The 26,437-nt window shown below is 54.9% G+C and overlaps 1 protein-coding gene across 1 annotated transcript in view; it reads left to right on the top strand.

The window, feature by feature from the left end:
• MYO18B (myosin XVIIIB) overlaps positions 1–25,425 on the top strand; it is a 53,979-nt gene extending 28,554 nt beyond the window's left edge. Inside the window, 12 exon segments of the mRNA XM_042034686.1 lie at positions 155–259; positions 2,399–2,545; positions 5,750–5,863; positions 6,266–6,382; positions 7,087–7,170; positions 7,998–8,135; positions 8,347–8,532; positions 15,419–15,552; positions 16,516–16,557; positions 17,267–17,428; positions 22,667–23,958; positions 24,727–25,425. Of these exon segments, the coding sequence (XP_041890620.1) occupies positions 155–259; positions 2,399–2,545; positions 5,750–5,863; positions 6,266–6,382; positions 7,087–7,170; positions 7,998–8,135; positions 8,347–8,532; positions 15,419–15,552; positions 16,516–16,557; positions 17,267–17,428; positions 22,667–23,957 (2,520 nt within the window). The 3' untranslated portion in view covers position 23,958; positions 24,727–25,425.
• The last annotated feature ends 1,012 nt before the right edge of the window (positions 25,426–26,437 follow it).

The raw sequence follows: 26,437 nt of genomic DNA, 5'->3' as shown, positions 1-26,437 counted from the left end.
ATTCCTGGTCCCCAGTGCTGGCTGCAGAAACCTCGATGCACTCCCTCTCCTGGGGAATGCCACGTCCCCACCATGGCAGTGGCTTTGCCCTGCTGGGACATGGGGCTTTGAGGGGTGGCCGGGCACTGAGCGTGGCTGGGTTTCTCCCACACAGCTCCGGCAGCTGGAGATGCAGCTGGAGCAGGAGCACGAGCAGAAGCAGCTGGTGCTGCACGAGAAGCAGGACCTGGAAGTGCTCATTGGCACCTTGTGTGAGCAGGTAAGGGGACAGTGCCCTCCCAGGGGCTCCTTCCTAGGCCATGTCCTGCCCTAAAAACAGGAGCAGGGATAAACAAGTGCAGCCGGAGCAGCAGCCATGCAGCTGCCCACGGTGCTCCTGTCCCTCATCTCTCCCAAATGCCAGCCAGCCACAGCAGGCACTGGCATCTGGAGGTGTTGGGACTGCAGGGATCACACAGGAGCCACGTGGTCCCACTAAGGACCTGCAGAGAGGAACTGTTCCTTTTTGTACAGGAGAATTATCCAAGCAGGGGGAGGCATCTGCTTTTTGCTGGTGTTTGATCAGAGTCAAACAAGCCAGGTCTAGCACTGGAGTGCATCCAACTGCCTAGAAAAGCAGTTTATCCAAGCCTGCTTGTAGCAGAGGAATTATATCCCAAGCACATTTAGTGAACAAATCCTTTTTCCCTCTCTGATGAGTCGGTGGCAGCAGTTGGAGAAAAGCACACCGCGTTCTGCTCCTGCTCAGTCAGCAGGTGAGGGGCTGCACGCAGCCTCCAAGAGCAGCCCTTGGCATCACCCAGAGGCCATCCCAGAGCTCTGGTGGCTGAGTGAGGTCACCACCCGGCCCTTCCCCCAGGGATGAAGGTGGCACCAGCTCAGCGTCACCGTCTTGGTGGTGCTGCACCCCAGGACTCCCCAGAGGATCTGTCCCGATGCCTCCTGCCCACCCTCATGTTGGCACGAGCTGGATTTCACCATTTCCCCAGCCCTGGCAGTCCTGTGTGTTCATTGACCGGGATGAACCTGGGATCTTTGCAGCACCGGAATGGGGGGAATATTTCAAGTAGACACAAAATGGTCTGACGAGGTTTATCCAACACAACCCTCCCGGCTTGGAAAATGTTTTGAGAACTGTCACAATAAATACTGCTGTATCAAAGCAGGGGATTATTACAACAGTCTAACATGTCCTGCTTGTTCGGTGGAGGAGAGCTGAGATGCATGAGGAGGCAGCAGGAGCTGGGGGGGGGCCTCATGAGGAAAGGCTCCTTGTCCCTCCAGTCCCCAGGTGTTGCCCTGGCAGCCTGCAGCCCCCCAAGGGCAGTCCTGGTGTCAGGGAAGGGGAGATGGGAGTGCGTGACACAACCACAGTTTGGCAGGAGCTATTAAATCAAATCCTGGCTTTGTCACCTAAAAATCCTGGGCTGCAGTGGCAGGAGGGGGCAGCTGGTTCCAGCCACGGCGCCAAATTTATCCCCCGTGGTTGTGGACAGAACCTGAGCAACAGGAAAAGGATGTGAGCCGTGTCCAGGATCCAGCTGGCGGGATGGCAGGAGAACAGCAGTGCTGGTGCTGCAAACACCCTCTGGTTTGCAGAGGCGAGTTCATTAAAAAATGGGAAGAAAACAGCCAACCCAGAAAACTAATTAAGGAAATGGGAGATGCCAATGATTTCTGGTTCCAGCAAATTCCAGCCAGCTCTAAAGCAGGCTACAAGGTCAAATCCACTCAGTTGATATTAGCCAGTGAAGAGAAAAGAGGAGAAGGAAGGGGTTTGAAAAAAGAGCCGTGGAAAACAACCTAAATGGAAAATGTTCTTATACTTCAATTACGCTGAAATCAAGCACTGAAACCATGTCCCTGTTTATTTGGTGGTTTTCTAATTCCTTTATCCCTGTAACCATGGTTGCTCTCTCCCTCTCTCCAGGGGGGAGCGTAGAGGGTGGGCTTTTTTAAGATGCTCCCCACAGTTGTGTGGCCAGGCTGTCCCTCTGGCCACAGGGGTGGTCACTGGGGAGGGTGTGGCCGATGGAGACCAGGGGTGGGCAAATGTTTTCGGAGGAGCAGCTCTTTGGTGGGGAAAAATATGGAACACCCCAGAGGTGTTCAAGAACCAACTGGACGTGGCACTCGGTGCTCTGGTGTAGCTGGCAAGGTGGTGATCAAATACTGCACTCAATGACCTTGGGGGTCTTTTACAACCTGAGTGACTCCGTGATTTCTCTGTGAAAACGGTAATATCTACTCATTATTACTCAACATCTTCTTGCCTCACAACCTCAGCATCACCAAAATACTCCTAAATTGCGTGGGGAACACCTTGGGGTGGGTCAGAAGGGCCTGATGGAGGTTTCGGGAGGCAGCAGGGCTCAGACACCCCCTGTCCCCTCCCCAGATCGGCCACCGTGACTTCGATGTGGAGAAGCGTTTGCGGCGGGACCTGCGGAGGACCCGCGCCCTCCTGGCCGATGTGCAGCTGCTGCTGGCGGCCCCAGCAGAGCCCGGAGCCAGCAGCCAGGAGCTGGAGCACCTCCGCAAACAGGTAGGGAGGGGGAGCTGCGAGGAACATTCCCAGCTCTCCCGGTTTGACTGAGCGCTGACACCCGGGCGGGCGCCGCCGAGAGTCTCCTTGTAAGGAGCACTTCCCTGTAATTAAGCCAACGGTGTTGGAGTGTTTTTCCCTTTTTTCCCTGTTAATTACCTTCTGTTTGGTGCGTTTCTGTGTGTCTCATACGGCCGGGCTGGGGCGGCGTTGCCATAGGGATGCTGGAAGCGGGAGAGGGATCTGGGGGATTTGCCGTGGTTTGAGCGCCCTCAGCCCTGGCTCAGCGGTGCTGAGTGACCTGGGCAGCGGCTCCAGCTCTGTGCCAGCTTGTGCCACCACACTGGGGACAACCCGAGCCCCAGGGTGAGCTCTGGGTCCTGCAGGGTGCCCTGCCACGGGACAGGGGTGCCACGGAGCTGTCCATCCCCTTGTGGGCTGTGTATCCCGCAGTGCCAAGCAAGGGCTCAGCAAACGATGCTGGTCCTCTAAAACCACTCGGGAATTAATCTGTTCTGCACATTTCCCCTGGAAACAAATGAATCTGGAGGCACGAGCGATTCCAGCAACATCCAGATATAATTGGGAGGGTCGTTGTGCATAAATTAACAGCTGGGAGCAGCAGCTGTTCCCACCTGTGCCGAGGGAGAAGGGGAAGGTGAGCTGGGCCTGCTGGAGCCAGCGCTGTGTCCGTGCCCATTCCCGTGTCCGTGGCCTTACCTGTGTCCATTACCTGGATGTCCAGGGCAGGAGATGGCCATGGCCAGGACAGGCAGTGGGAATGGCCATTTTTTGCACTCACGTGTTCTCTCTTAAATGTTACTGACCCAGCGCTGTAGTGCTGCACTTGGTTAATCCCTCAATATTTCCCAAATCCCACTTGCGGGCTGGAGAGGTTGCACTGTCCCTGCTTTTTCCCAGTCCCTGATGGGAGGAAATGTGGCAGGACTCTGCTCTTAGGCCCCTTCCATGTGCTGAGCTGAGGGACCTACATCGATGCTGAGGTGCTTCCTCTGCCCATCCCGTGGCCATCCCGTGGTGTCCAGCCCCATCTCTCTGGGGAGTGATGCCCAGTTGGGGAACAGAACTGGGGAAGTAAATCTTTACTCTCTAGAGTAAAGTCATAGGAAGAGCAGCTGAGGGAGCTGGGAAAGGGGCTCAGCCTGGAGCAAAGGAGGCTCAGGGGGAACCTTGTGGCTCTGCACAAGTCCCTGACAGGAGGGGGCAGCCGGGGGGGTCGGGCTCTGCTCCCAGGGACAGGATGAGAGGAAACTGCATCAAGCTGTGCCAGGGGAGGGTCAGGTTGGACATCAGGAGGAATTTCCTCTTGGAAAGGGTGCTCAGGCCTTGGAAGGGGCTGCCCAGGGAGGTTTGGAGTCCCCATCCCTGGAGGTGTCCAAGGAAGGGCAGGACGTGGCACTCAGTGCTCTGGTCTCATGGATAAGGGGTGATCAGTCAGAGATGGGACTCGATGACCTTGGGGGTCTTTCCCAACATAAATGACTCTGGCATTCTGGGATTCTTGCTCCCTGCACAGCCCAGCACCCACAGCAAGGCAGGAGGTCACTCTCTCTCCCTGTGGTGCCATTCAGTCCATCCCTGGCTCCCTCACTCCACAGCCTGTGCTCAGCTGCCTTGTATTTGGGGACAAGCAAGCGGCCTGGATTTTGGGAATGTGGAGTTTTTGCTGTGCCACCAACACGGAGACTCTGCATGTGTTTAAAATGCCACATGATTATTCTGTCCTTTAAGCTGAAACAATTTCTAATGGCATTCATGACGACTTTCTCAAAAGCCAGTGCATCCTACCAGCAGCCCACGGACTTGCACGAGAAGAAAAACTTTGCTAAAATGCTGTATTTCCGTTAATCAAAATCCATATGGCTGGAAGTGCAGCATTGTTTCTTAATAAGGCTGAGGCATCCATTTTATGCAGGTATTTAACAGATGGTGTTCACAGCAAACTAATGTTGTTCCACAGTTCATACATTATGCATTTTTTTGGGGGGAATTTCAATTTATTCTTCCCAAATGGGAAAATTCCATTACACCGAGTGAAGTGGAAGCTGATGTTTAATGAAGGGTCCTGGAGGTGCTTTTCTATCTGACTGAACTATCAGGAGTTTGGTGGGAATTGTGGCAGGGAAGAGGCCGCTCCAAGGGCTGATTGTGGATGCAGCTGGACAGGTGAGAAAGTCCTCGGCCGTAAAACCAGGAGCTGACCTGAGTGGCATCTTCAACTCATCCCAGCAAAGCACAGAGACTATTTTTCAGCTGATGGAAGAAAGTTTTTCTTTCTCTAGTGAAAGGTCTCAATCTCCTCAAACGGTGGAGGGAAATGAGCTGAGGATTGCTCTAGTTGTAGTATTCCATGATTCCCCCGTTTCTTTTTCCTTTTTATTTTCCTTTTTTTTTTTTTTTTTTTTTGAGAGAGAGAGCTAAAAAAGGAAGTAAACCCTAAGGAAACAGCCTAAAATTCTCAAACTCTGGCCATGGTGTGCAGCTTTTCCCGTTGCTCCTGGGAACTCCACAGGGAAACCAGGACCAGGCACAGGAAATGAGCAGTGAGCAAAGGGTTTAGTTTTCCATAAAGGAAAGAAAGGAACCCCCGCGAGCAGGAGAAGGAACTGGATGTTCAGGTACAGCCTACGACAACTCCTCCGCCCGGGCAAGGGGGGAGTTTTGGGGATGACGCTGCAGCTTCCAGATGTTTGCAACCCATTGAAGATCGCTGTGATCTTAATGGCTGAGCTGTGAAACCCGAGAGCACATTAGCGTTTATAAATGGGATCTTCCACGTGTATTTGCAAATGCAATTTACGCCACGTGAAAAGCCCATTTGCAAAGCCCCGAATCGTGAATTGCTCTAATCAGGAATTACATGTAATTCACATAATTTTGCAAATTAATGATCCCAGCTCTACCTCACCGAGGCAGAGGGAGGATGTGCCATCGAGGCACTGGCTGCTGGACTCACCAGGACTGTCGGTGGCGTTGGGGTCTGTGCTGGGAACTGCCAAGGAAGCTTTGCTTTCCCTGAAAACCAGGAGCAGCGCAGGTTTAAAAGGTCGAGATTCTGTGCTCTTTAGCAGGGAGAAAAAGCTCTGTGGAAGTGGAAATAAACGTGGCTGTGTGGCACGGGGACAGCACCATCAGCACGTGGTTTCTGCTCCTTTAATGATGATCCCCTGCAACTTTTCCCAGCTGGAAGAGAGCGAAGCAAAGTGTGCAGAGGCCCAGAGATCTCAGCAGACAGCGGCCCTGGAGCTGGAGAACCTGCACACGGAGCTGGAGACCCTCAGCAGAAGCAAGACCCTGGTGGGTTGCTGGAGATGTGACCAGGGCAGGGCAGGTGGGAGGGCACAGTCCCACCTCGGGGGGTTCGGCAGCAATGGGCAGCTGCTTGCTTGAATCAGCCACTACCAGAGCGTTTAATAAATCCCCTCGGAGTGTTAATTACACCGTGCAGGATATTTACAAAGTGTCCGAGCGTATTTACTAAGTCTCCAAGGATGTTCACTGAAACCCACTCGGACTGTTTGGAAACAGCAGCCCACGGGTGGTTCAATGGGTGGGTAAAATTCCTGCACGGGAGCAGCGCCCCGTGGTCCTGCTCTGCCTCTCCTGTGGGTTGGAGGCTGTTGACAGCACATCCCAGAGGGGATTTTGTGGGTTCCCTGTGGGATCCGTGAACCAGTGGTCCTGTGGATCCTCCTGCAGGTGGACGAGCAGCTGTTCCAGCTGCAGCACGAGAGAGCTGACCTGCTGAAACGCATCGATGAGGACCAGGAGGACCTGAACGAGCTCATGGAAAAGCACAAGGCTCTGATCGCCCAGGTGGGAGCTGGGGCAGTGTCTCCAACCCTGGGAGGGCACTCAGAAAGCCCTGCAGGCTGGCACAGAGCAGGTGGTGGCCCCTGGGGGTGCACAGCGGGTGGGGACCGCAGGACACAGATGCTGTGATGAGGAGGGGGAGGCTCACGGCTCCGGCTCCGCTCACCTGCACTTGAGAGTCTTCTTCCAAGAGGTGTTTTGCCTTTAGTTTCAATACTTGGGGAATCCTACAGCTGCCCCTCTGGGTCATTTTTTTACTCTTTCTTTTACCGTTTACTCATGCAGAGGTTAAAAAGTGCTGCCAGACAGCCCTGGGGCTTTCAGTGCCACACCCAAACTATGTCAGGCTCTCCCAAAGGATTGTACTGGGAGCTGAGGGACCCCAAAAGTCCCATGGGAGAGGGGCAGGCTGGCCAGACTGACAATTCCCAGTCTGGTGCCCCTTGCAGAGGTGTTAGGGATCCGGGAGCTTCTGTCTGGAAGGGTCCTGAGGACAGAGATGACAACACAGTTTCTGTCCTGATCCACAAACACTTCTTTCAAAACTTAAGGAAGCTGCACCGAGCTGGGAGCATTAAGCTCCAGCAGGGCAGTCCAGGGGCAGCTCACCGTCTCAGTGGCAGGAGGTGCAGGCAGGAACCAGCCCTCTGCTCCGAGCCCTTGCTTCTGATCCCGCTGCTCCCACTCCCAACTTTCCGTTTCCACAGTCGGCCACAGACATCGCTCAGATCCGGGAGCTGCAGACGCAGGTGGAGGATGTGAAGAAAGAAAAGCAGAGCCTTCAGGAGAAGGTAATTCCTGCAGAGGAAGCGAATTCCTGCAGGAGAAGCTAATTCCTGCCAGCCTGCGGCACCCCTGCTGAAGAGTGGGAGCTCTTTGGGCTGGAGAAAGCTTTTCCTGGCCAAGTTCTTGGGATTCACAGCCTCGCTTCTCCCTCCTCCCCAGCTGACCCCAGGGCTGCCCTGGGGTGGGCACCAGCAGGGGCTGCACCCCCTCGCCTCTGTGGCTGTGCCAGCCCTCCTGGAATGATGGATTTAATTTTAAACACATGAGTAATCCTATTAAGTTAAGTGCTTTATTGGAGCGTGGCTAAGCTGCCCGGGAATCAGAAGCGGGACTTACTCGCTCCCTCCGAGGTGGAGTGGGTGGTGCTTTGGAGATAGGCCGGATAAAAGGAGACAAATTCCCGTAGTTCTAGGTCAAATTCAAAATCTGAACCTGAGCTGTACCGGGATCACTAAAAGAGCAGTTTCCTTTGGAGATCCTGCTGTAAGAGCTGAGGAAACAGCTTGGCCCAGGCAGCTTTCCACAAAGACTGTGAATTTTTATGCCTGCTGTCCTCAAAGAGTCTGTGAGAAGAGGAAAGCAAAGGAGCCCCGGACACGTGCCCCTCGCCAGCAGGTTCTCCATTGAAAGCCACATGTTGGTGTCAGGCCTGTGCCGTGTGGCTTTAACAGCAGGGAATTCTTTGGGAAGTGAGGGCAACGCTTGGCCACGGTGCCCATCACCTCAGGGGCCAGGAGAGGCCCCCAGTGCATGTGAAGTGTTCAGCAGAGGGGTTTGGGGGTGTTGGCATGGTCAGGGCTGGGGGATGCTGACACAGCCCCTGCTCTCCCAGCTGCAGGCAGCTCAGGCCAGGGTGGCACAGCTGGAGCAGTGCCCGGCCGAGCGCTCCATCGTCAGCCGGCAGGAAGCCCGGATCCGGGATCTGGAGAGCCAGCTGGACTTCCAGGCTGTGCAGATGAAGCGTTTTGAGGTACCCCCTCCTCACCAGGCAGGGCAGTGCCACCAGCATGGCTGTGGGGACAGGAGCACCTGCGAAGGGCTGGGAGGGACAGGTGTGGGCTGAGGCAGCCCAGATGGTTCGTGGCACTGCTGCTGTGTCTGCGTGGGGGTTTCTGACAGCCAACAGTGGCTTGGTGCTCGCAGAGAGCTTTCTAACACCTCACCCTCCCCTCGCACCCCAGGTGCTGGTGCTGCGCCTGCGAGACAGCATCATCCAGATGGGAGAGGAGCTGGAGAAGGCGGCCGAGTCGGAGGCACGGGAGAGGGAGAACAGCAGGTACTACCAGAGGAGGATGGAGGAGATGAAGGCTGACATGGACGAGCTGGTGCAGAGGGAGCTGGAGTCCAGCCGCCGGCGCATGGAGCTGGTGAGGGGGTGCTGCTCCCGGGGTTTGGGTGGTCCCATGGTCAGGGGGGTTTTGCTGCAGACCCCTCATAACCCCTGGGTTGGCCTGAGGGCCCCAGAAAAGTCATTTTCTGTGCGGTGCTTTGTGTGCTCTGGGTCTGGGGATGGAGCTGTTCCCTGTGCAGGTACTCCCTGGGTCCTGGGCTGCTCCTCTGGGAGGAGCAGGGAATTGCTTTGCGTCCCAAACCATTGAATCAAAGCTGTCCTTGAGGACCCTCATGTTGCCTTTCTCCATGGCTGGGCTGGAAGCCTGGACAGTCCCTCTGCTCCACGTTTTTTTTGTGGGAAGGAGGTGGCTTTGCCTGCTCCTCTCACAGAAATGCAGTTCACGTGTGGATGTGGCACTTGGGGACACGGTTTGCTGCTGAACTTGGCAGTGCTGGAGTAACGGTTGGACTGGATGATCTTGGAGGTGTTTCCATCCTAGATGAACCTATGATTCCAAGTTGCTCAGGTCATTCCTGCAGCTCCTCAAGCTGGTTCTCCTCATGCCAGGCAGAACCACGGTGGGTGGGAAATGCCCCGGTGCTGCAGCAGCCCCTGAGTGCTGGTCTCAGGGCTGGGTGTGCCAGGAATCAGCCCAAGCACCAGATCCTCCTGGAGCTCCCAGCTTTGCCAAACCACCCCCGTGGCTGCAGCTCAGACGGTGCCAACCAGCAGCTAAACCCGCTCTGAGCGAGCAGAGCCCCAGCTGGGTTTGGAGAGCAGCAAAAATAGATTCACCTGCACTTTCCAGCCCTTTCCCAGGGTCTCTTTTTCATGTTGTTTCTTCCAGTAATCCAAGGGAAAGCCTCACTCCCGAGCGGTAATTGAAAGATATTGCAGTTCTGCTGGCAGCAGGACCTAATTAGGAGCAGTTATTTTATCAATAATCTTTTATTTAGCAATCAAGGAGATTCCAGCATTTATTCTGCCCCGAGGCTGCCAGCCTTCCCAAGGGGAATGGTGTGAATGATTCCCAATCCTCTGCCTTCGCCATGGTCAGGCTTTGTCCTTGCTCTGCCAGGCTGAGCCCTGAGTGCTCTGGCTCCCCTGGGCATGGAATGAGGTTGCATCTCTCAGCCTCTGATGCTCTGCAGAGCCATGGGATGGTGGAGTGAGAGGCTGTGCTGAGGAGCCACAGGCATGCCAGGCTCCCTGATCCTGCTGCTTTCCCTGTGGGATTGAGGGATTGGTTGCTGGGTGTTGGTTGCAGCTCTGCTGGAAGGGCAGTGTTTGGAACATGGATGCTCTGGCTGTTGGAATAGGGGTGGGATCTTTTGCTGTATTTTTGGGTTTGTGCCTAGGTTTTTAGAAGCTTTTTGAATGTTTCATGTGGGGATGTGAGCGATGGGTGAAGGAAGGAACTTCCTGGCACTCTTGTGCTCTCCCAAGTGAAGTGTGCTAAGAGGTCTGAAAGGGATTTTAGGGGCACCGCCCTCAAATACGACACAAACCCCCATAAACAGCTGAATCTGTAAGGCAGAACTGAGGAGTGTGGGGTTATCCAGACACTCAAATATTTGGGGTTATCTGGCATCTGCTGGAGGAAGGAGCAGGTGGGCTCCCCCAGACACACCTCCCCATCCCGGCTTCTCCGTGGTGATTGCTCCACGGGAGCTGGCTCCGTGGGCACGGCCACAGCCAGGGACTGCTGTGACATTCCTGGGAGCAGAGGCATCCCCCAGACTGTGCGTTCTCTTCAGAGCAGTTAAATAAAACATGGGGCAGGGCTGTGATCGAGGAGCCCGGCCGAGCTTGTCGGGAGCCTGGTGGGGAGCATCAATAGTTAATAGGAAGCCACTTACGGCTCTGCTCCTTCTAAACCCCCCATCAATTATAAATCCAGCGTGAATTATTCACTTGACATTACTTAAGTCATGCTCTGCTCCTAACAGTTTTTTTTTTTTACTTTTTATTTAAATACACGGTGGTGGGGTTGTGGACTTGCCACACACTGTCGAGGTTTAAGGAGGGACAAATTTCTTGCACAGACTGGGTTAGAAATCCTGTCTTGTTTCACAGCTGCTGCCTGTAGATGTAGTTATGTATGGCATACAGATGCAATATACAAAATAGAAGGTATTTTTGTTCTCACAACTCGTATTTATCAGTGGTGGATGCACTGGAAAATCCTATGCCACCATCCCCAGCCAGGCTCAGGGCAGCTATTTCCATCCCTCCCTCGTTTCCCACCCAGTTTAGGGCAGTTGGGAGGCAGCATTGTGCCGTTCAGCAGGGAATGTGCAGTGAGGAGCAGGGCTGGGAGCTGGAGAGCTGGCTGCCAGGCAGGTGGCTCTGCCTTATGAATTTTGTAAGAAGGATGGGTTTTGAACACTTTCCAAGCGTGTTTGGTAATGGCAGGGGGTAGGACTTGGCCCTGCTGGTCTCTCTTTGCTCTGGCTGCACATCGAGGGTTTCCTCCCTGGAGCTGGAGCTCCTCTTCCAACAAAATCTGGATCCCAGCCTGCAGCAGCTCCTCATTGCTCAGCTGCTGTGCTGTCACCCAGAGCTTGACAAGCCATCCCCAGTCCCGCTGGTGTCCTCAGACCACAGCAGACACTGAGTCATGGTGAGGAGTGAGGGATGGATTTCCAGCCTGGAGTTAATCCTGCTGGGCTTAAACCCAAGCCGTGCTCTCTGTGTTCATCGTGTGTGCACTTAGGCTAGTGCTTGTCCCCTACACGTGTCCCCTGGTGAGGCTGCAGTGCAGGGAAGGATGGAACAGGGTCTGGGAAGGATGGAGAAGGGCTGGCAGCAGGCGTGGAGCAGGGATGTGGGACGATGAGAGGGTGTCATTGTGTCTGGGACATGGCAGCATCCAGGATTTCGGAGGGAAGGATGGTGCTGGCTGTGCTGCTGCTGACTGAGCTGCCTGTACAGCTTGGATTTCATGGCAGAAATCAAGCATCTGGATGAGGGTTCTGGGATGAAAACTCTGGAATGGGGTCCAGCCATGGGCAGGAGCCCCTCAGGTTTCTTCTTCCGGAGAGCTAGGTGCCTTCTTGATGGAATGCCAAGGGAAAAACAGAGGCTGATCCAGCTGGGACGAAGCCCTGGCTGGCCGAGGCACAAGCCAGGGACTTGCTGGGTCTCCTCCTGCCCCTCTGTACCCAGCAGAGCTCCACTGACCCCCCTGAGCACACCACGAGGGCTGGCGGGTGCTATCCTCGAATCAGGTTTCTTTAACGAAGCTGTGAAAATTCATCAGCATAATAATTAACTAATTTTACAGAAAACTGAAGTACAGGTGTGAAGACACTCTTCACAAGTTGTTTTTTGTTTTTTTTTTTTGTTTTTTTTTGTGAGAGCCTCAGAGTAAATAACCCTTTTTTTCCCCTGGTTCTTTTGCTGGCAGATCTTTGTGCCCCGGCCCCGCTATGGCCACGTTGTGGAACACAACACAGCCCGAACTCCAGGATTAGGGCTTTTTGCTCATTTTTGCAAACTTTAAAGCTTCTTTTGGTTTTTTGGCGCTTCCAGTGAACTCGAGAAGCGAAGTGGGAGCTGTTTGTGCCTCCAGCCGGGAATGCCACGCTCCCACCCAGGCGAACGCTCAGCTCCCAGCAGGGTCCCAGCAAACCCTCTGATGTCTCTTGTCCCCATCCCCGCCTGCTCCTGGGTCTTTCCAGCTGCTCTTCCCTTAAAGAGCGAATGTCTTTGAGGAAGTGTAACGACAATTATCATCAAAGGCAGCCGGTCCTTAGAGGTGAGGGTGGATGATGGAGGAGCCAGGAGTGAAAGCTCGGCTGTGTACGCGCTAATTAGGGCTGTTGTGATCCTGCTTTGCCATTAAAGGAGTAAATTCCTCAGGAATCCATCAGCACCGGTGGCTGCTCACACACCAATTACACGGTGCTCGCCCCATCTCACTCCCAGCCTTCGGCTGAGCGAATTTTGTCACTTCAAACTTTCTGGAAAACCCGCGAGTTAACGGCTTAATTAAAAATAACAATGATGGATGAATTGTGCAGGTGCGTGCTAAGTTATCCGAAGAAAAGTGATCCAAATTGCACTAATTAGATTGCACTTCGCTCGAGGTGGATGGGAGCGAGCAAAGGTGGTGTTGTCACAGCAGAACCGCAAACAAAAATACGAGGTGGTGATAAGGACGAGGTGGTGATAAGGACGTGGTGCTCGATGCTCCGAGGCGCCGGCCTGGGCATCCCTTGGAGTGCCACGGATCATTTCACTGCTGATTTTGTTTATCTCCTTTTAGCTTCTCTTCCAGTAATTCTGAGACGAAATCAGTTGGGGGTAAAAAAAAGAAACAAACCTCTTAAGAAAAAGAAGGTTTAGAAATTGCCTTCCATGAGGGATGTGCAGAATCTCCTCCCTGGGAGCCCCTGGGCGAGGGCAGGAGTCCAGCTGAGAGCAGCTCGCCGTGGGTTTGCTGAGTGCCAGCCATCACTGAGTGAGCTCCTGCCCCCTTGAATTGGGGAAACCTTTAATCCAGCCTCCCTGTCAGCCAGAATCAACCTCAACCTTCTAGAACTGTGGTTTCTGACCCACCAGCAGAGCCAGTCCTGTACTCTGGGGTGATCTTTCCCCCAGCATGAATGGGAGAATCCGGTTTGGAAATGTACTCAGTAGCAGGCAGAACGTATATTTTATTTATTGATGATAAAATATACATCAGCCAGGGGTTTTGCACTGGTCAGGCTGGTCCTGCTGTGCATGTCTGACTGGTTTGGTGGAAGCAGCCAGAGATGCTGGTGCCAGGAGGGATTTAATAGCAGAGGATGCTCCTTTCAGCCCTTCAGGTCCAGCCGTGGTGCAGTTTGCCCAATAATACGTGTTTTCTCAACTGATCTATTTTCCCCTTTATTTCTCCCCTTTTTCTGCTCAGAGGAAACAAAAAGCCAGCTCTGCCCAGTGTGAGGGTGTCAGTTCTCAGCCCAGGGACTGTTTGAAAAGAGAAATGCTTCTTGGATTTACATTTAGATAGAAACAACATGTGTCAGAGGTGTCCAGCAGCTCCCTGCGTGCCAGGGGCCTGGTGCTGGGATGGGCCTTGTCAGTTTGTGTTCTGCAGACAGTATTTTTCCATCTGAAATTGAATTATATTGGCAAAATGATTCCTTTCCCTGAGACAATTGTAGGGTATAAAGAAAAACATGAGGTGTCTCCGTGGGTGAGATTTGGGACAGCTGGGATGTGGGGTGGCGTGTGGGGTTGAGCAGTGTCAGCTCCATTTTCTGGCTCACATTCAAATTGCCCCTTGGGTGGCCTGTGGGTGGGGGACCCCAGGGTCACCCACAGTCCCCAGTGTCACCTCAGTGCCTTGCAGGTCCCCTTCCCAAGGCCACCAGCGTGGGTGCCACAAAGTGGGGGTGTCCAGGGATGTCCTGGGAGGAGGCAGGTGGAGCCCCAGCTCGGCAGCATCACCTGGGATGGTCCCTTTCCTCTCCGCATTCTCAGTGCCATGCGGAAGGTAGCGAGGTCAGGGGGGACCCCACCAGCCAGGGTGACCCCTCCAGCCCCCAGGACTCGCTGTTTGCTGCTCCCACAGCCATCCCAGGGGATTTCTGTGTCCGTGGCCGAAGGAAGCGGGGCTGGGGTGCTGGTGGGGGGATGCAGCTCTGTGCCTCCCTGCCCATCCCTGTTAATAACAGCAGAACAGAGGAGTGGAATTAAACGCAGCTACTGAACCATATTTAATTTGTGCCGTATCCTGCAGCTGAGGAGCTGGGTCAATAGAGGCTCTTACCAGCCTGTGGAAGGGCTCAGCTCTTTATCTGGGGTCACTCCCTGCTCCTGCAGCCCCAAATAGCTGAATACAGGCACAGAGGCACCCAGAGCTTGGGGCTCTTTCCTCCTCTCAGGGCTTGGTGTTTCACCATGTGCCCTGTTCTGAGCCCCCGAGCTCCTTGACAAAACACTTCCCTTGATGAAACAGGTCCTTTCTACCTTCTGCCCGAGCCAGGAGGGAAGTGGAGGGCTTGGAGACACCAAGTTTCAGAAAACTTCTGAGCAGCACTGAGGTTTGCACCAAGACCAGCGCGTTCCCAGGAGCCGCTGTGACACCGTGCGACCCAAATGGGGCTGTTTCTTTGCCTGTTTTGATGAACCAAGATGCTCTTCCCCTGGGGCCTGTGTGCCTGGTGATTCCAGGCCTCCCATTATTTACTGTGACAGTGTGCCAGCTCCTGTGCCACGGCCTGTCACAGATCATCCCTCCCCTTGTCACCGCAGCCACGGCGATTTCACAGCTGGCAGCTTCAATCACTGGGGATCTGCTGCTCCCTCCTCTCTGCCCTGGGATGGCTTAGGAGCAGCAGGAAGGGTTCCTTGGAGGAGCAGCAGGAAGGACTTGGAGGGTGATGAGCAGGGGTGCAGGGCCAAGTTGGTGTCCTTGGTGTGCAAGGTGGGCGATGCTGGGCCCGTGGAGCCCTGGGGGTTGTGTCAGGTTGTAAATCCTGGGACGGTTTGGGTTGCAGGGACCTCAGAGCTCATCCTGTCCCACTCCCTGCCATGACAGGGACACCTTCCACTATCCCAGGTTGCTCCAAGCCCCATCCAACCTGGCCTTGGACACATGCCAGGGCCTCCCCACCCTCACAGGGAAGAATTTCTTCCCAATATCCCATCTATTCCTGTCCTCTGGCAGTGGGCAGCCATTCCCTGTGTCCTGTGACTTCATGCCCTTATCCAAAATCCCTCTCCAGCTCTCCTGGAGCCCCTTTAAGCACTGGAAGGTGCTGGAAGCTGCAGGTTACATTCACAGGTGCCGCAGGGCGTGCTGCAGGTAACCAGCCCTGACAGTCACTGGGAGCACTGGGGTGAGGAGGGGGTGGTTTAGCAGTCACCCCACTCGCAGTTCAGGTGCCACGTCAGGTGCAGGCCCTCACCTGGTGTCCCCTGTGCAGGAGCAGCAGCTGGCAGAGCTGGCAGAGGTGAGGCAGGTGCTGCAGGCTGACCTGGGCACCTCCATCCGCCGCATCGCAGACCTGCAGGTGGCCCTGGAGGGGCTGCGTGACAGCGACGACAGCGATGCCGACAGGTGAGAAACGGGGCCTGGGGGGAGCTGGAGGGGTTGTGGGGGACTCAGCTGCTCTCTGGTGGGGAAGAGGCAGCGCTGGGCAATGCCAGGGTGGCTGTAGTTTTATGTCCTCATGCTCACACATGCTGTGTCTGTGAGCAAAAAACTTCGTGTTAATGGAAGGTTTCATGAAAAAGTGGCACCCTTGAAATCATCCTGTGTGGCCCAGTTTAAAGCGAGCCAAAAGGGTGGGAATAGCCCCATTTGTACAGCAGGTGCCTGGCAGCAGCATGTTGGTGCCCCAGCGCTGGGTTCATCGAGAAAATCCTGCTTTGATCATCCCCAGGAGCTGGAGGAGCCAGGGGTGATTTGGGTAGAGGGTTTTACTAGGGAAAAAAATGAGGGAAAAATTCCAGTGCGTTTTTCAGGTGTTATTCCTAAAGCCCTTCAGTTTTCCCCTCTGCCACGCAGCTAAAGGGGCATCAAATGGACAAATGGAGACAAAAGAGATAAATGAGCTTAAAAAAAAATAGAAAAAAAGCTGAGGTGTGCTTGTCAGCATTTGCTCTGTGTGGTGATTAAACGAGGGAAGAAGGGTGAGATACAAACCATGAGCTCAGACACTCCCTGCTTCCCAAAAAAAGGATGATTTCCAATGCAGCTGGTGCACCGGTGGAGGTGAGAAGTGCTTCCCAGCAGGAACGGCAGCTGCTGCTGGCAGGAGCAGCCCTGTGCCGGGGTGTTCTGCTCCCTCCTTTTGCCCTGGGGTCCCGTCTGCAGCCGGGGCTGACCCTTGCAGGTCTCCAGCCCTGCTCCCTGCCCCAGCGCTGCAGCTCCGGCTGTTTTGGGAGTGTTCCCCGGCTCAGCCCAGCCCCTGCTCCAGCCACAGCGGCTCTGCTGCAGTCGGTCTGGGAAGTTTTGCACCTCGGAGTGGTTTTGGGGTGCCCATGAGCCATCGCTGACCCTCTCCTGTGGTCCTTGCAGCGTGCAGACGGCGCGGGAGTCGCTGTGCTCCAGGAGAGACACGTGAGTGATCCCGGGGGATGCTGCTGCCAGAGCCTGTGCCTGCCTCTGGCACAGCTCATGGACCACCAGCTGCTGCTCTGAGGGGTCCAGTGGCTGCTGCAACTGCACGGGCAGGGCTCACATTGGCTTCCAGATGTGCTGGCGTTGTGTGCCCCATGCCCATCGACCTGCTCCCATTCCCTGGGAGCTCCGGCTCTTATCCCGAGGGATGCTCCCAATTCTCTGGACTGTGCTTTGAGAGATGAAGCTGATCTGTGGCTTTGAAGGAAAACTGAGATCCTAAAGGATTTCATCCGCTGCACCTGGTCTGGGGGCTCCTGGAGGGTGGGCTGGGGTAGCTCTGGCTCTGGGGGAGCCCAGGAGTGCACAGGGCCCAGTGGGGTGCCCAGGGTCACAGCAGCTCTGTCACTGCAGCTCCAGCCCCAGGCCTGGCAGGCAGTGCAGGGTTTTCCTGCCCAAGGGCTGCAGGGCACTTGCAAAAGCTTGAGGAACTAATGAATGGCAGCAGCAATGGCACAAGGACCAGGCTGCCTGGAAAGATTTCTTTTTATCTGGTGCCACAAACCAGCCCGAGCAGAGCTCACCAGCTGGAGCTGCTGCGGTGGAAGTGTGAGGACGCCCCGCTCTGTGCCCTGTGTCACCATCACAGTGACCCAGCACCCCTCCTGCCTGCACCTGCAGAGCTGACAGGTCTCTCCTGTCCCCTCAGGGATGCCTGCTCCAGTGTTGGCTCTGTGCTCAGCCTGGAGCCTGCGGAGAGCGTCAAGTCCTGGCCGAGTTCCTCCGCAGGCTGGACGTCCCTGGCGAGTGCCAGCGTGGCCGGGAGCATCTCAGCACCGTCCGTCGGCAGCCGCAGCACCCAGAGCCTGAGGTAAGGCACCCCCAGCCCATCCTGGGTGTGTTGGGGGGTGCTGAGATGTGGGGGCTTCCTCTGGGCTCCCTCGGGATATGCAGGATGGAGCTCAGCAGGACCTGTGGTGTTTAAGGTCAAAGCATCAAATCAAGGAAGGCAGCCACTGCCACGCCAGGATCAGTGAAACACCAGATGAAAGTCACTACATCAAAAACATGCTTCAAGCAGGAAAATATCCCTTGATGTATTCTCTGGAGATAATTTAAAGAGGCAATGCAGCCTATTTGAGGATTTGTATGCCATATGCTTGCTGCTGAGGAAGAGGGATTCATTTCTACCATTCTAATATCAAATATGTTAATTTTTGATAGTGATGCTGACAGGCTGGGAGAGAGCTGGAGAGGGGCCTGAGCACTTGCACAGCCCAAATGTCTCTGTTTGGCTCTGTGGGTGCCCAGGTGCCCAGCCTGAATTGGTGCCCACCCCCCAATCCAGAGAAAAACCCCATTTCCAGGTCACAGAGAAATTGGTTCTTTGTGTTTCATGTGTGAAACAATCACGTGGGTTGAGTTTGGAAAAGCATTGTAAATCAGGGTGTGGGGCTGCATCGTGGAGGGAGGTGGTGGGGATGGAGGAGTGTGTCAGATCCCCTTGGAGGCTTGTGAGGGCAGAGATGGAGCAGGGATGGAGCTTTGAGTCCTGGGGCAGGGAGCAGAGTGGGCTCCAGAGAGAATCATCCCTCTGTAGGCAAGGTGGAAAAGGTGCCAACAACCCAAACTCAGGGTGGGCAGGGCTGGCAGTGCCCCTGCTTGCAGCCCCTGTGACTTGGGGCCTCCCCACCCTGCTGCTTTCCCGGGGATTGGTCTCTCAGGACACCCATCGCTATTTTTGCATCGCTATTTTTCCTGTTTTTCTCCCCATAACCAGGGCAGGTGCCAGGCTGAGGCTGGGCACAGCTCACTGCAGCTCCCAGCTGCTCCCTGCTTGTGTTCAGGTGTGTAGGTAGATGCTCCAAGGCGATGGAATTTGTCAGGAGCACAGTTGCACTGCAGACACTGGTATTAATCTCCCTGCTCCCATTCTGGCAAGCTCTGCCCCCCACCTGCCTTGTACAGGAGAACTGCTGTTGTCAGAACTGATGTTCTGAAGAGCAGGAAATGCCTTGGGTGAGCTGGAGCAGTTCGTGGAGGTACAAGGCAGAGTCTAAGAACAGTCAGGTAGGGCAAAGACCTGTGGGGAGATCACAGAACCCTGGAATGCTTTGGGTGGGAAGGAACCTTAAAGATCATCTTCATTCCAACTCCCTGCCATGGGCAGGGACATCTTCCACGGACCAGTGATGAGTGGGAGCCCTGAGAGCAGTTGGCTGAGCTCACTGGGACCCTGCACAATAAATAAGGCCCTTCCTAAGTGCTGCTGAGGAGGTTTTGGTCCAAATGACCCAACTCTGATCGTTAATGGGTGACAGAAAGACAGGCATTGTGGCTAATACCTTATTCCTGAGCCGAAACTCCTCAGACTCAGAGTAAAAGACATGCAGGCTTTCAGGTTGGACACCAGGAGGAATTTCCTCATGGAAAGGGTGCTCAGGCATGGGAAGGGGCTGCCCAGGGAGGTTTGGAGTCCCCATCCCTGCAGGTGTCCAAGGGATGCCTGGATGTGGCACTCAGTGCTCTGGGCTGGGGACAAGGTGGGGATTGGTCACAGCTTGGACTCGATGCTCTTGGAGGTGTTTCCCAACCTCAGCAATTCTGGGATTCTGGGGTTTTCTGGGCTGCCTGTGGCTGTTGTGAAAAGCAAATTGTCCCGAGCCCTGGCCACAGTGTGACCATCACCCTCCATCCTGGGGCTTGTGAAGGGGCAAACTGCAAATGCTGGTGTGGGAGCTGTGTTTGGCTGCAGCTCATCTAAGATGGAAATAGAGCGAGGAGGAGATGAAATGCAAACAAACAGGAGACGAGACTGGAGGTAATAAAAATGAGATCAGGGAAACGAGCTCTTCCTTATTAAGATTCCTTTGTCTTACAGAAGCACCCAGTAATGAAAAACGAGTCTTGCTCGTGTTGGCTGCTCAGCACCACATCTGGGGTGTTTGCTGAACAAACAGCTGCCAAGAGCCAGAGGAGAGTGGGGAGCTCTTATCTCCCGTGTGCTTACAGGAGGGAGAGCTTTGATTAACGTTTCCTTTAATTCTCTGCTATTTAAATGGCTGTACAGAACGCTGGCCAGCAGAGCTAAGCCTCCGTAAATATGACACAGCACAGAGTTGGAATAAATACGATTTTTTTTTTTATTAAGAAGCCAATTTAAAAGTTTATGTATTTATTCTGCCCCTTTCCAGGCAGGTTAAGGTCGTGCTGTGATGGGGGATTATCCAGAGGTGCAGTCAGGGAGTGGATCCACAACCCAGGATCTGCCTTTTCCATCCTGCATCCCACAGCTGTGGCATCACCCCAGGATCACCCTGGCAGCAATTCCCCTCCCACTTGGCTTCACAAAACCAGGAGCCCTGGTCCCAAGGCTGCTGGGGATCCAACACGTTTATTTTTAACCATGATTGTGTCAAAAGCAAATCATTACATGGGGAAACTGGGAGCTGTTGAGTAGATGACGGTGTGACAAGAAAATCCTCTTCTGACAGAAATGAGGCCGGTGTCCCTTCCCTCCCTGAAATGGAGCTGTCTTGGCTTTATTTATGAGCTCCCAGGAAAAGCATCCCAGCCACACTTTCGGCCCTGGTCATGTGTTGCAAAGCATGCGTGGATTTTATTGTATAAATGATTTCAACTGGTATAATTGTAATCATGCTAATTGCTATGTAATCTTCACTAATTATTGTTGTATGTCATTTGGTTTGGTGTGAATGGCAGATTGCAGAGCTCCGTTGGCTTCCAGGCGCCTCCTGGGCTCGGCATCTTTTGCTTTTTGCTGGGAAAATCATCTTCCCTGAAGATGATGGAGGAGCTCAGGGCTGGAGGGGCTCATGGTCCTTCCTCCTGAGGCATCACCTTCCTTTGGGGCTGCCTGCGACTTCCTGGGGTCATTCCAAGCCCTGGGAATTCTTGCTGGTACCATTTGCCAGGGATTTATGGATGAGCAGAGGATGCCACAGGATGGGGTGCGACCATCTTGCTCTTGTGTCCTGCCTTGTGAGGAGGATGAGGATGAGGATGAGGAAGACTAGCCATGATTTTGGAGGGGGATTTTGGTAGCCATAAGAGTACAGTTAAAGAAACAAATCATGGAATGGTTGGGATGGGAAGGAACCTTCAAAACCATCCAGTTCCATCCTCTGCCATGGGCAGGGACACCTTCCACTAGCCCGGGTTGCTCCAAGACTCATCCAACCTGGCCTTGGACACTTCCAGGGATGGGGCAACCTGTGACAGGGCCTCACCACCCTCCCAGGGAAGAATTTCTTCCCAATATCCCACGTAACCCTGCCCTCTGGCAGTTTAATGGGTGCAGAAAATGGAACGGTTGGGAGAGACAAGGATGGATGGGGCAGTCTTAGCCTTTGGATGGAAACAGGGGCATGGAGAGTGAGATCCTTGCTTGGACTCCGGGGCTGTGTGGCCCTTGCCAGCCACGGAAGCTGGAACAATCCCAGCTTCACAGCTTTCACTCCATTTCAGACTCCAAAGATTTTCATAAAAGCAGTACCTGTCCGCCAGGCTGAACAGGACAATAAATACGGCACGTTCAGTCCTTGTTCACAGCCCATTAGTGATTCTCACCTCTCCACTCACTTTTATCTCAGCCTTTAAACCCAAATAAAAACACTGATGCTGGCGTTGAATTTATGAAAGCCATTCATGCAGCACGCGGGTTACAACATTATTATTTGGAAACGTGCAGAGTGAATGGAGCAATTTCTGTACAAAACCTCACCGAAGGATTACACCAGCCATTTTAAGTAAGATGCAATTTAGGATCCTAAACTCCAGCATTATTGAAATGTCTCAAACTATTAATCAGCCGTGGTGCTTCGGCAGCGTCAGCACGGGATGGCCCTGAAGGGTGCAGTGATTCAGGGAGATGAAATCTCTGGTTAATTCCTTTTTATATTGAATAATCAAATGATTTAGGCTGGTTTAATGAGCAGGGAAAGGAGGTGGGTGCCCGGACAGGTGGGCACCTCTGTTCCCTGGGCTGTGCCAGGAAGGTGGAGCTGCTCCACTGCCCCTTCCCTTCTGCAATCATGCATTTCCCAGCTCTGGAGTTTGTCTGCAGCCCATCTCAGCATGTAAATTATTTCACGGGTCGGCAGAGCCTGGTCCGAGCGTCCGGCGGCGTGCCTGGATTATCTGCTCCCACCCCATTCCCATGGCAACAACAGCATTCCCAGGGCAGGAAGCTTCATTACAGCCATGCACAACTTGAGTGCTGCTCCCTCCCAGAGATGGGTTTGTTGTTTGCGTTCTGCTGCTTTGCTCTGCCCTGTTCCCTCTTTTTCCCTCCTCCTTTCTTTCCCAAATTCACATCCCAGCAGAATTCCCAGTCAGGCCAGTCGTGGGTTCCCTCGGCTGAGGGACAGTGATGGGAGTGGGGACACTGCCAGCAAGCAAATGTAGGTGCTTGGAGGGGGCCATAAAGTGTCCCATCAGGGGCTTAGTGGCACCAGTGACCCCAAGCCCACCGGTGGCTGCAGTCCCCCCCATCTCTGTGCATCAGCTGCACGAGGACAGGGACAGCCTGCGTGGTTGGGGGTTCTGGTGTGGATCCTCAGGGCTGAGCAGAGGTGGATCCCACGTGGTTCCTGCACCAGCCCTTGTCCCAGGTGTGGTCCTGTCTGGCCGTCCCCCCTCGCTGTGCAGCTGCTGCCCAGGTGTTGCAGGGCTCCTGCAGTTCAGAACTGTTAGAGCAGCAGCCTGGGTGAAACATGCCCAGCAATAACAGTGAGATGCGTCGGGGGTGCGCTGCGAGCTGGTTTCATAAAATTTTAGTGAATAATCTTTGGCTTTGACAGAAATAAAATAAATCCTACATATTGCTGTAATCTGTCAAGAAAAAGGATATTTGGAGGTAAGTGTTGGCTTGGCAGAGCTGAAGCCAACACCACACGCTCTACACCAGGAATTACCCGGCCTGGCTGACCTGGGCTAAGATAAAATCCTTGGGCGTTGCCCAACTGCTGGATGCAGCAGTGAGTTTATCCCGAGACTCCCATGCCAATGCTGGCTTTTCACGTGCTGAATGACATCCCAGTCACTGGGAATCCCCCAGTCTAAACTAACACCAATTTCTGTCGTTCAGGGTGAGCAGAGACACCAAGGAGCCCGCTCCGAGTCGGCCGCTGTCCTCCCGGAGCTCTTCCAGGCCTGGCGAGGCTGCAGATCCGGGGAGGACGGCGAGTCCCCTGCTGGGGGCCAGAAGACGGGACTATGGAAAACCTCTGGCAGAAGAAGAGGAGCTGGAGAGCCCAAAGAAGCCCACGGATAGGACAGGAGAGACGTCCCCATCGCTGCTGCGGCGGGGCAGCTCCCCGGCTGCGGACGGGAGGTTCTCCAGCGCGGTGTCTCCGCCGGTGCCCAGCAGAAGGAGGCTCTCAGTGGCATCGGGGCCGGTGCCCAGCTCGGCTGCCCTCTCCGAGTACGTGGAGGAGCTGCGGCGGCAGCGGGCAGCGGAGCGGGAGCCGGGGCTGCCCACGCTGGGGGCGGACACCTCTCCGCTCCCCATTTACCGCACCACCGGTGCCGCGGCCCTGCGGCGCTGCCGGGCGGTCCCAGCGGCCGAGGAGCCCCTGGGGAGGCTGGAGGGGGGTCAGGCAGGGGAAGGGGAGGGAGCAGGTGCCAGCCTCGCACGCTCCTCTAGCCTGCGGAGCATGGCCTCGGAGCCAGCCGAGCCCTCGCGTTCCCCAGCGCTGAAGAGGGCATCGAAATTCGGCTCCTACGACTCCCTCCTGCCGGCCCTCGACGGCTCCGGCCGCCGGCCGAGCTCCCCGGCTGCCGGGGTGGAGGTGCTGGGTGTGTCACGGCTGAGCTCCTGGAGGAGCTGCCTGGAGCCGTCGCTGGAGGACGTGGAGCTGGGGAAGGAGCCTGAGGGATTTCTGAGCTCCCTGTCCAGCGATGGGCTGGGTGAGGGGAAGGCGAGTGACCCCTTCAGCTGGCGAATACCCACCCTCAACTATGAGAGGAGAACCAAGGTTGACTTTGACGATTTCCTGCCGGCCATCCGCAAGTCCCGCTCCACCAGCAGCCTGGCCAGACCCCGCAGGGACAGAAGGGACGGCCACCGGCCCCTCACCGTGCGCTTCGAGGATGAGGCCATAGCGGGCACTCTGGAGTCCTCCGAGACCAAGGGCACGGCCAAGAGCAGCCGGGAAGAGCCCGGAGACCTCTCGGACACCTCCTCATCCTCTGGCTCCCACCTCTCCTCCCGGAGTGCCGACAGCATCAAGCGCCGGCCGCAGCCCCCGAGAGGGGACGGGGAGGGCTCCAGCAGCAGAGGCAGCAGCCAGGGCAGCGGGATGAGCCGCCGTGCCGAGGCTGAGGGGAAGGAGGACGATGTCAGCAGCATCATGAAGAAGTACCTGGGCAAAGACTGAGGTAACTGTGCTGAGCCACTGAGCTCAGAGCTGTGGGGGTGCGTTTGGGATGCTGGCTCTGATCCACGGTCCCTTGGTGCCTGTGCTGATGCTGGGGAGTGTGTGGGGACGGGGTACCTCAGGGCAGCTGGAGTCCCTGTGCTCCTCCTGGCATGTCAGAGCATCCCAGGGCTGCCAGGGTGTGCCTCAGGGTGTGTGGCACTGGGACTGGCCCCCGCTTGCCTTTGCACCTTCAGGGCTGCAATGGGGACGCTTCTGTTGCCAGGGACAGCCCCAGCAGAGCCGTCCACAGCACCAGCTCAGAATTCACTGGGGTTTCCCAAAACAGCATCCCTCAGCTCCCACCCTAGCACCCAGCAGACACATCCCCCCAAGGCCCTCGAGCGCTCTCTCCTCAGGGGCCCAAGTTTCTTTTGGTGATTAGAAATCAGCTCGGGCTGGATGCTGGGAGTTCCCTCTCTGGAGAACAGGGCTCCTGCCTGGCCCAGACATCCTTCCCCCAGTCATCAACAGCCCCCGACACCCACTTGGCTGCCATGTCTGGATTGCAACTGACACTTGGAAAATTAGGATTTATTGCTGCAATCCAGGTTTGAAAGCAGAGTCCCTAATGAATGCGCCAGAACTGTAATTAAGTGTTTAAAATAGATTAGAAAAACATTTTGTAAAACCACTGCCTTTAGAGTAACTTATTGGATGTCAAGCTGTGACCAGATTGACTAAGCCAACACACGAAGGGAGCGTGTGTTAGTAAAACATTTCTTTCCAGGAAGCAAATCTGCATAATGCAACGTCCCACTTTCTGCAGGATTCCTTTCGATCAAGCGCAGCAGCTGGCCCCGACGAGGAGCCGCGTTGGGCACACGGCTTCCCTGCTCCTGGCAGAACCACCTCACGTGAGCAGAGACTGCAGGTGGCTCCACGAAAGTCATGGGATGGTTCTACAAACTTTTTTGGTCTTGGACACGGTTTCCTTGTGCTCCTGCCCCATTTCCCAGCGCCGCAGCTTTGCTCAGGGCCAGCCGCGGGGATGAGGACTTTCCTGTTCTCCTGCAGTTTTTTGACGTGGGAGTTGGTGCTTTAATTAAAACCCAGCGGCTGCCACAGATGCTGAGGACATGTCATGGCCAGGGAAAGGCCACGCTGGGAGGAGCTGGAGGAACACCAAACCCCTCCTTTGTAACCCAGAGCTGCAGCCCGGGTGTCTCATCCAACATTGCACTGCTCAAAAACCATCTTTGAGGAGGCTCTTGGGTCTCAGTGTGGCACCCAGCAACAGCAGAGCTCGGAACCATTTATAGTTCCACAGGTATTTGAAGATGGATCTGTCTGTGCTTCCATGGCTCCAGCCTGTGGGGGATATCTGGGCACATCCCAGTGGCATGCCAGGCACGTGGTGTGGGGGGCAGTGGGAGGCTCTATTTAATGCCTGCTTGGTTTTTACACAATAAAATATTTGCTTCTTTGACACGCAGGTCCCTTCTCGTTATTCCGTTCCCCACGGTGGGAGCAGGTCCATGGGAGCGGTGCAGTGCAGAGCCCAGCCCGTCCTTCCACATGCACAAAAAGCTCTTTTCTCAGCCTCACCCTTCTCTCCTAGAAGAGATCCAAACTTAATCCTTGATCAGAGGTTTGGGGCAAAAGGATCTGTGCACAAATCTGTCCTCTTCCATCAGCAATTTCCAAGTCATTTGCTTGGCTGGCAAATTTGCACCAATTTGCACAACCTCCCTGGACCCCCCGGGACAGCCAGGGGGCAATGGCAGCTTGAAAAGCCAGTTGGGCACTGTTCAGCATTTTGTTTTGCCTGTTGGATTCTTCACCTTCACTTCTAATTTAAAGCGAAGGCCTTGCAGCAAGCAGCATTTTCCTTGTCAGCAATGGATGAGGAGCCTGGGGATGAGGCCTCACATCAGCACTTTGCTCGGCCGCCTGTCAGCAGTTCCTGGCGATTCCTCGGTCCCTGCAGGGCCAGCAGCCTGGCAGGAGGCAGCTCTGCTCAGGGTGACATTCCCTGTGCTCCCACGTGTCCCTTTCACGACGTGTGCCTCATGCAAGAAGGCAGCAAATGAAGAAATTGCCTCTAATTAGTTTAAAATTGGTCTTTTTTTAATGATTCTGCTGTTTCTGGGAGAGAAAAGCAAGTGCTTTTCTCTTTGCAGCAAGTATTTCTCCCCAGAGGGATTTCATAGAAGGAGGGAATCACAGAAGGGTTTGGGTGGGAAGGGACCTTAAAAATCATCCAGTTCCTTCCTCTGCCATGGGCAGGGACACCTTCCACTGTCCCAGGCTGCTCCAAGCCCCAATGTCCAACCTGGCCTTGGACACTGCCAGGGATCCAGGGGCAGCCACAGCTTCTCTGGGCACCCTGTGCCAGGGCCTGCCCACCCTCCCAGGGAACAATTCCTTCCCAAATCCCATCCATCCCTGCCCTCTGGCAGTGGGAAGCCATTTCCCTTTGTCCTGTCCCTCCATCCCTT

This window comes from Corvus kubaryi, unplaced genomic scaffold, assembly GCF_017639235.1.
Source record: "Corvus kubaryi isolate FWS band 111438036 unplaced genomic scaffold, C.kubaryi_AGA036_p1.0 37382, whole genome shotgun sequence".
In the NCBI taxonomy this organism is placed as follows: Eukaryota; Metazoa; Chordata; class Aves; order Passeriformes; family Corvidae; genus Corvus; species Corvus kubaryi.
The sequence above is the reverse complement of the archived record's forward strand: the minus strand, read 5'-3'. Positions and strand labels throughout refer to the sequence as shown.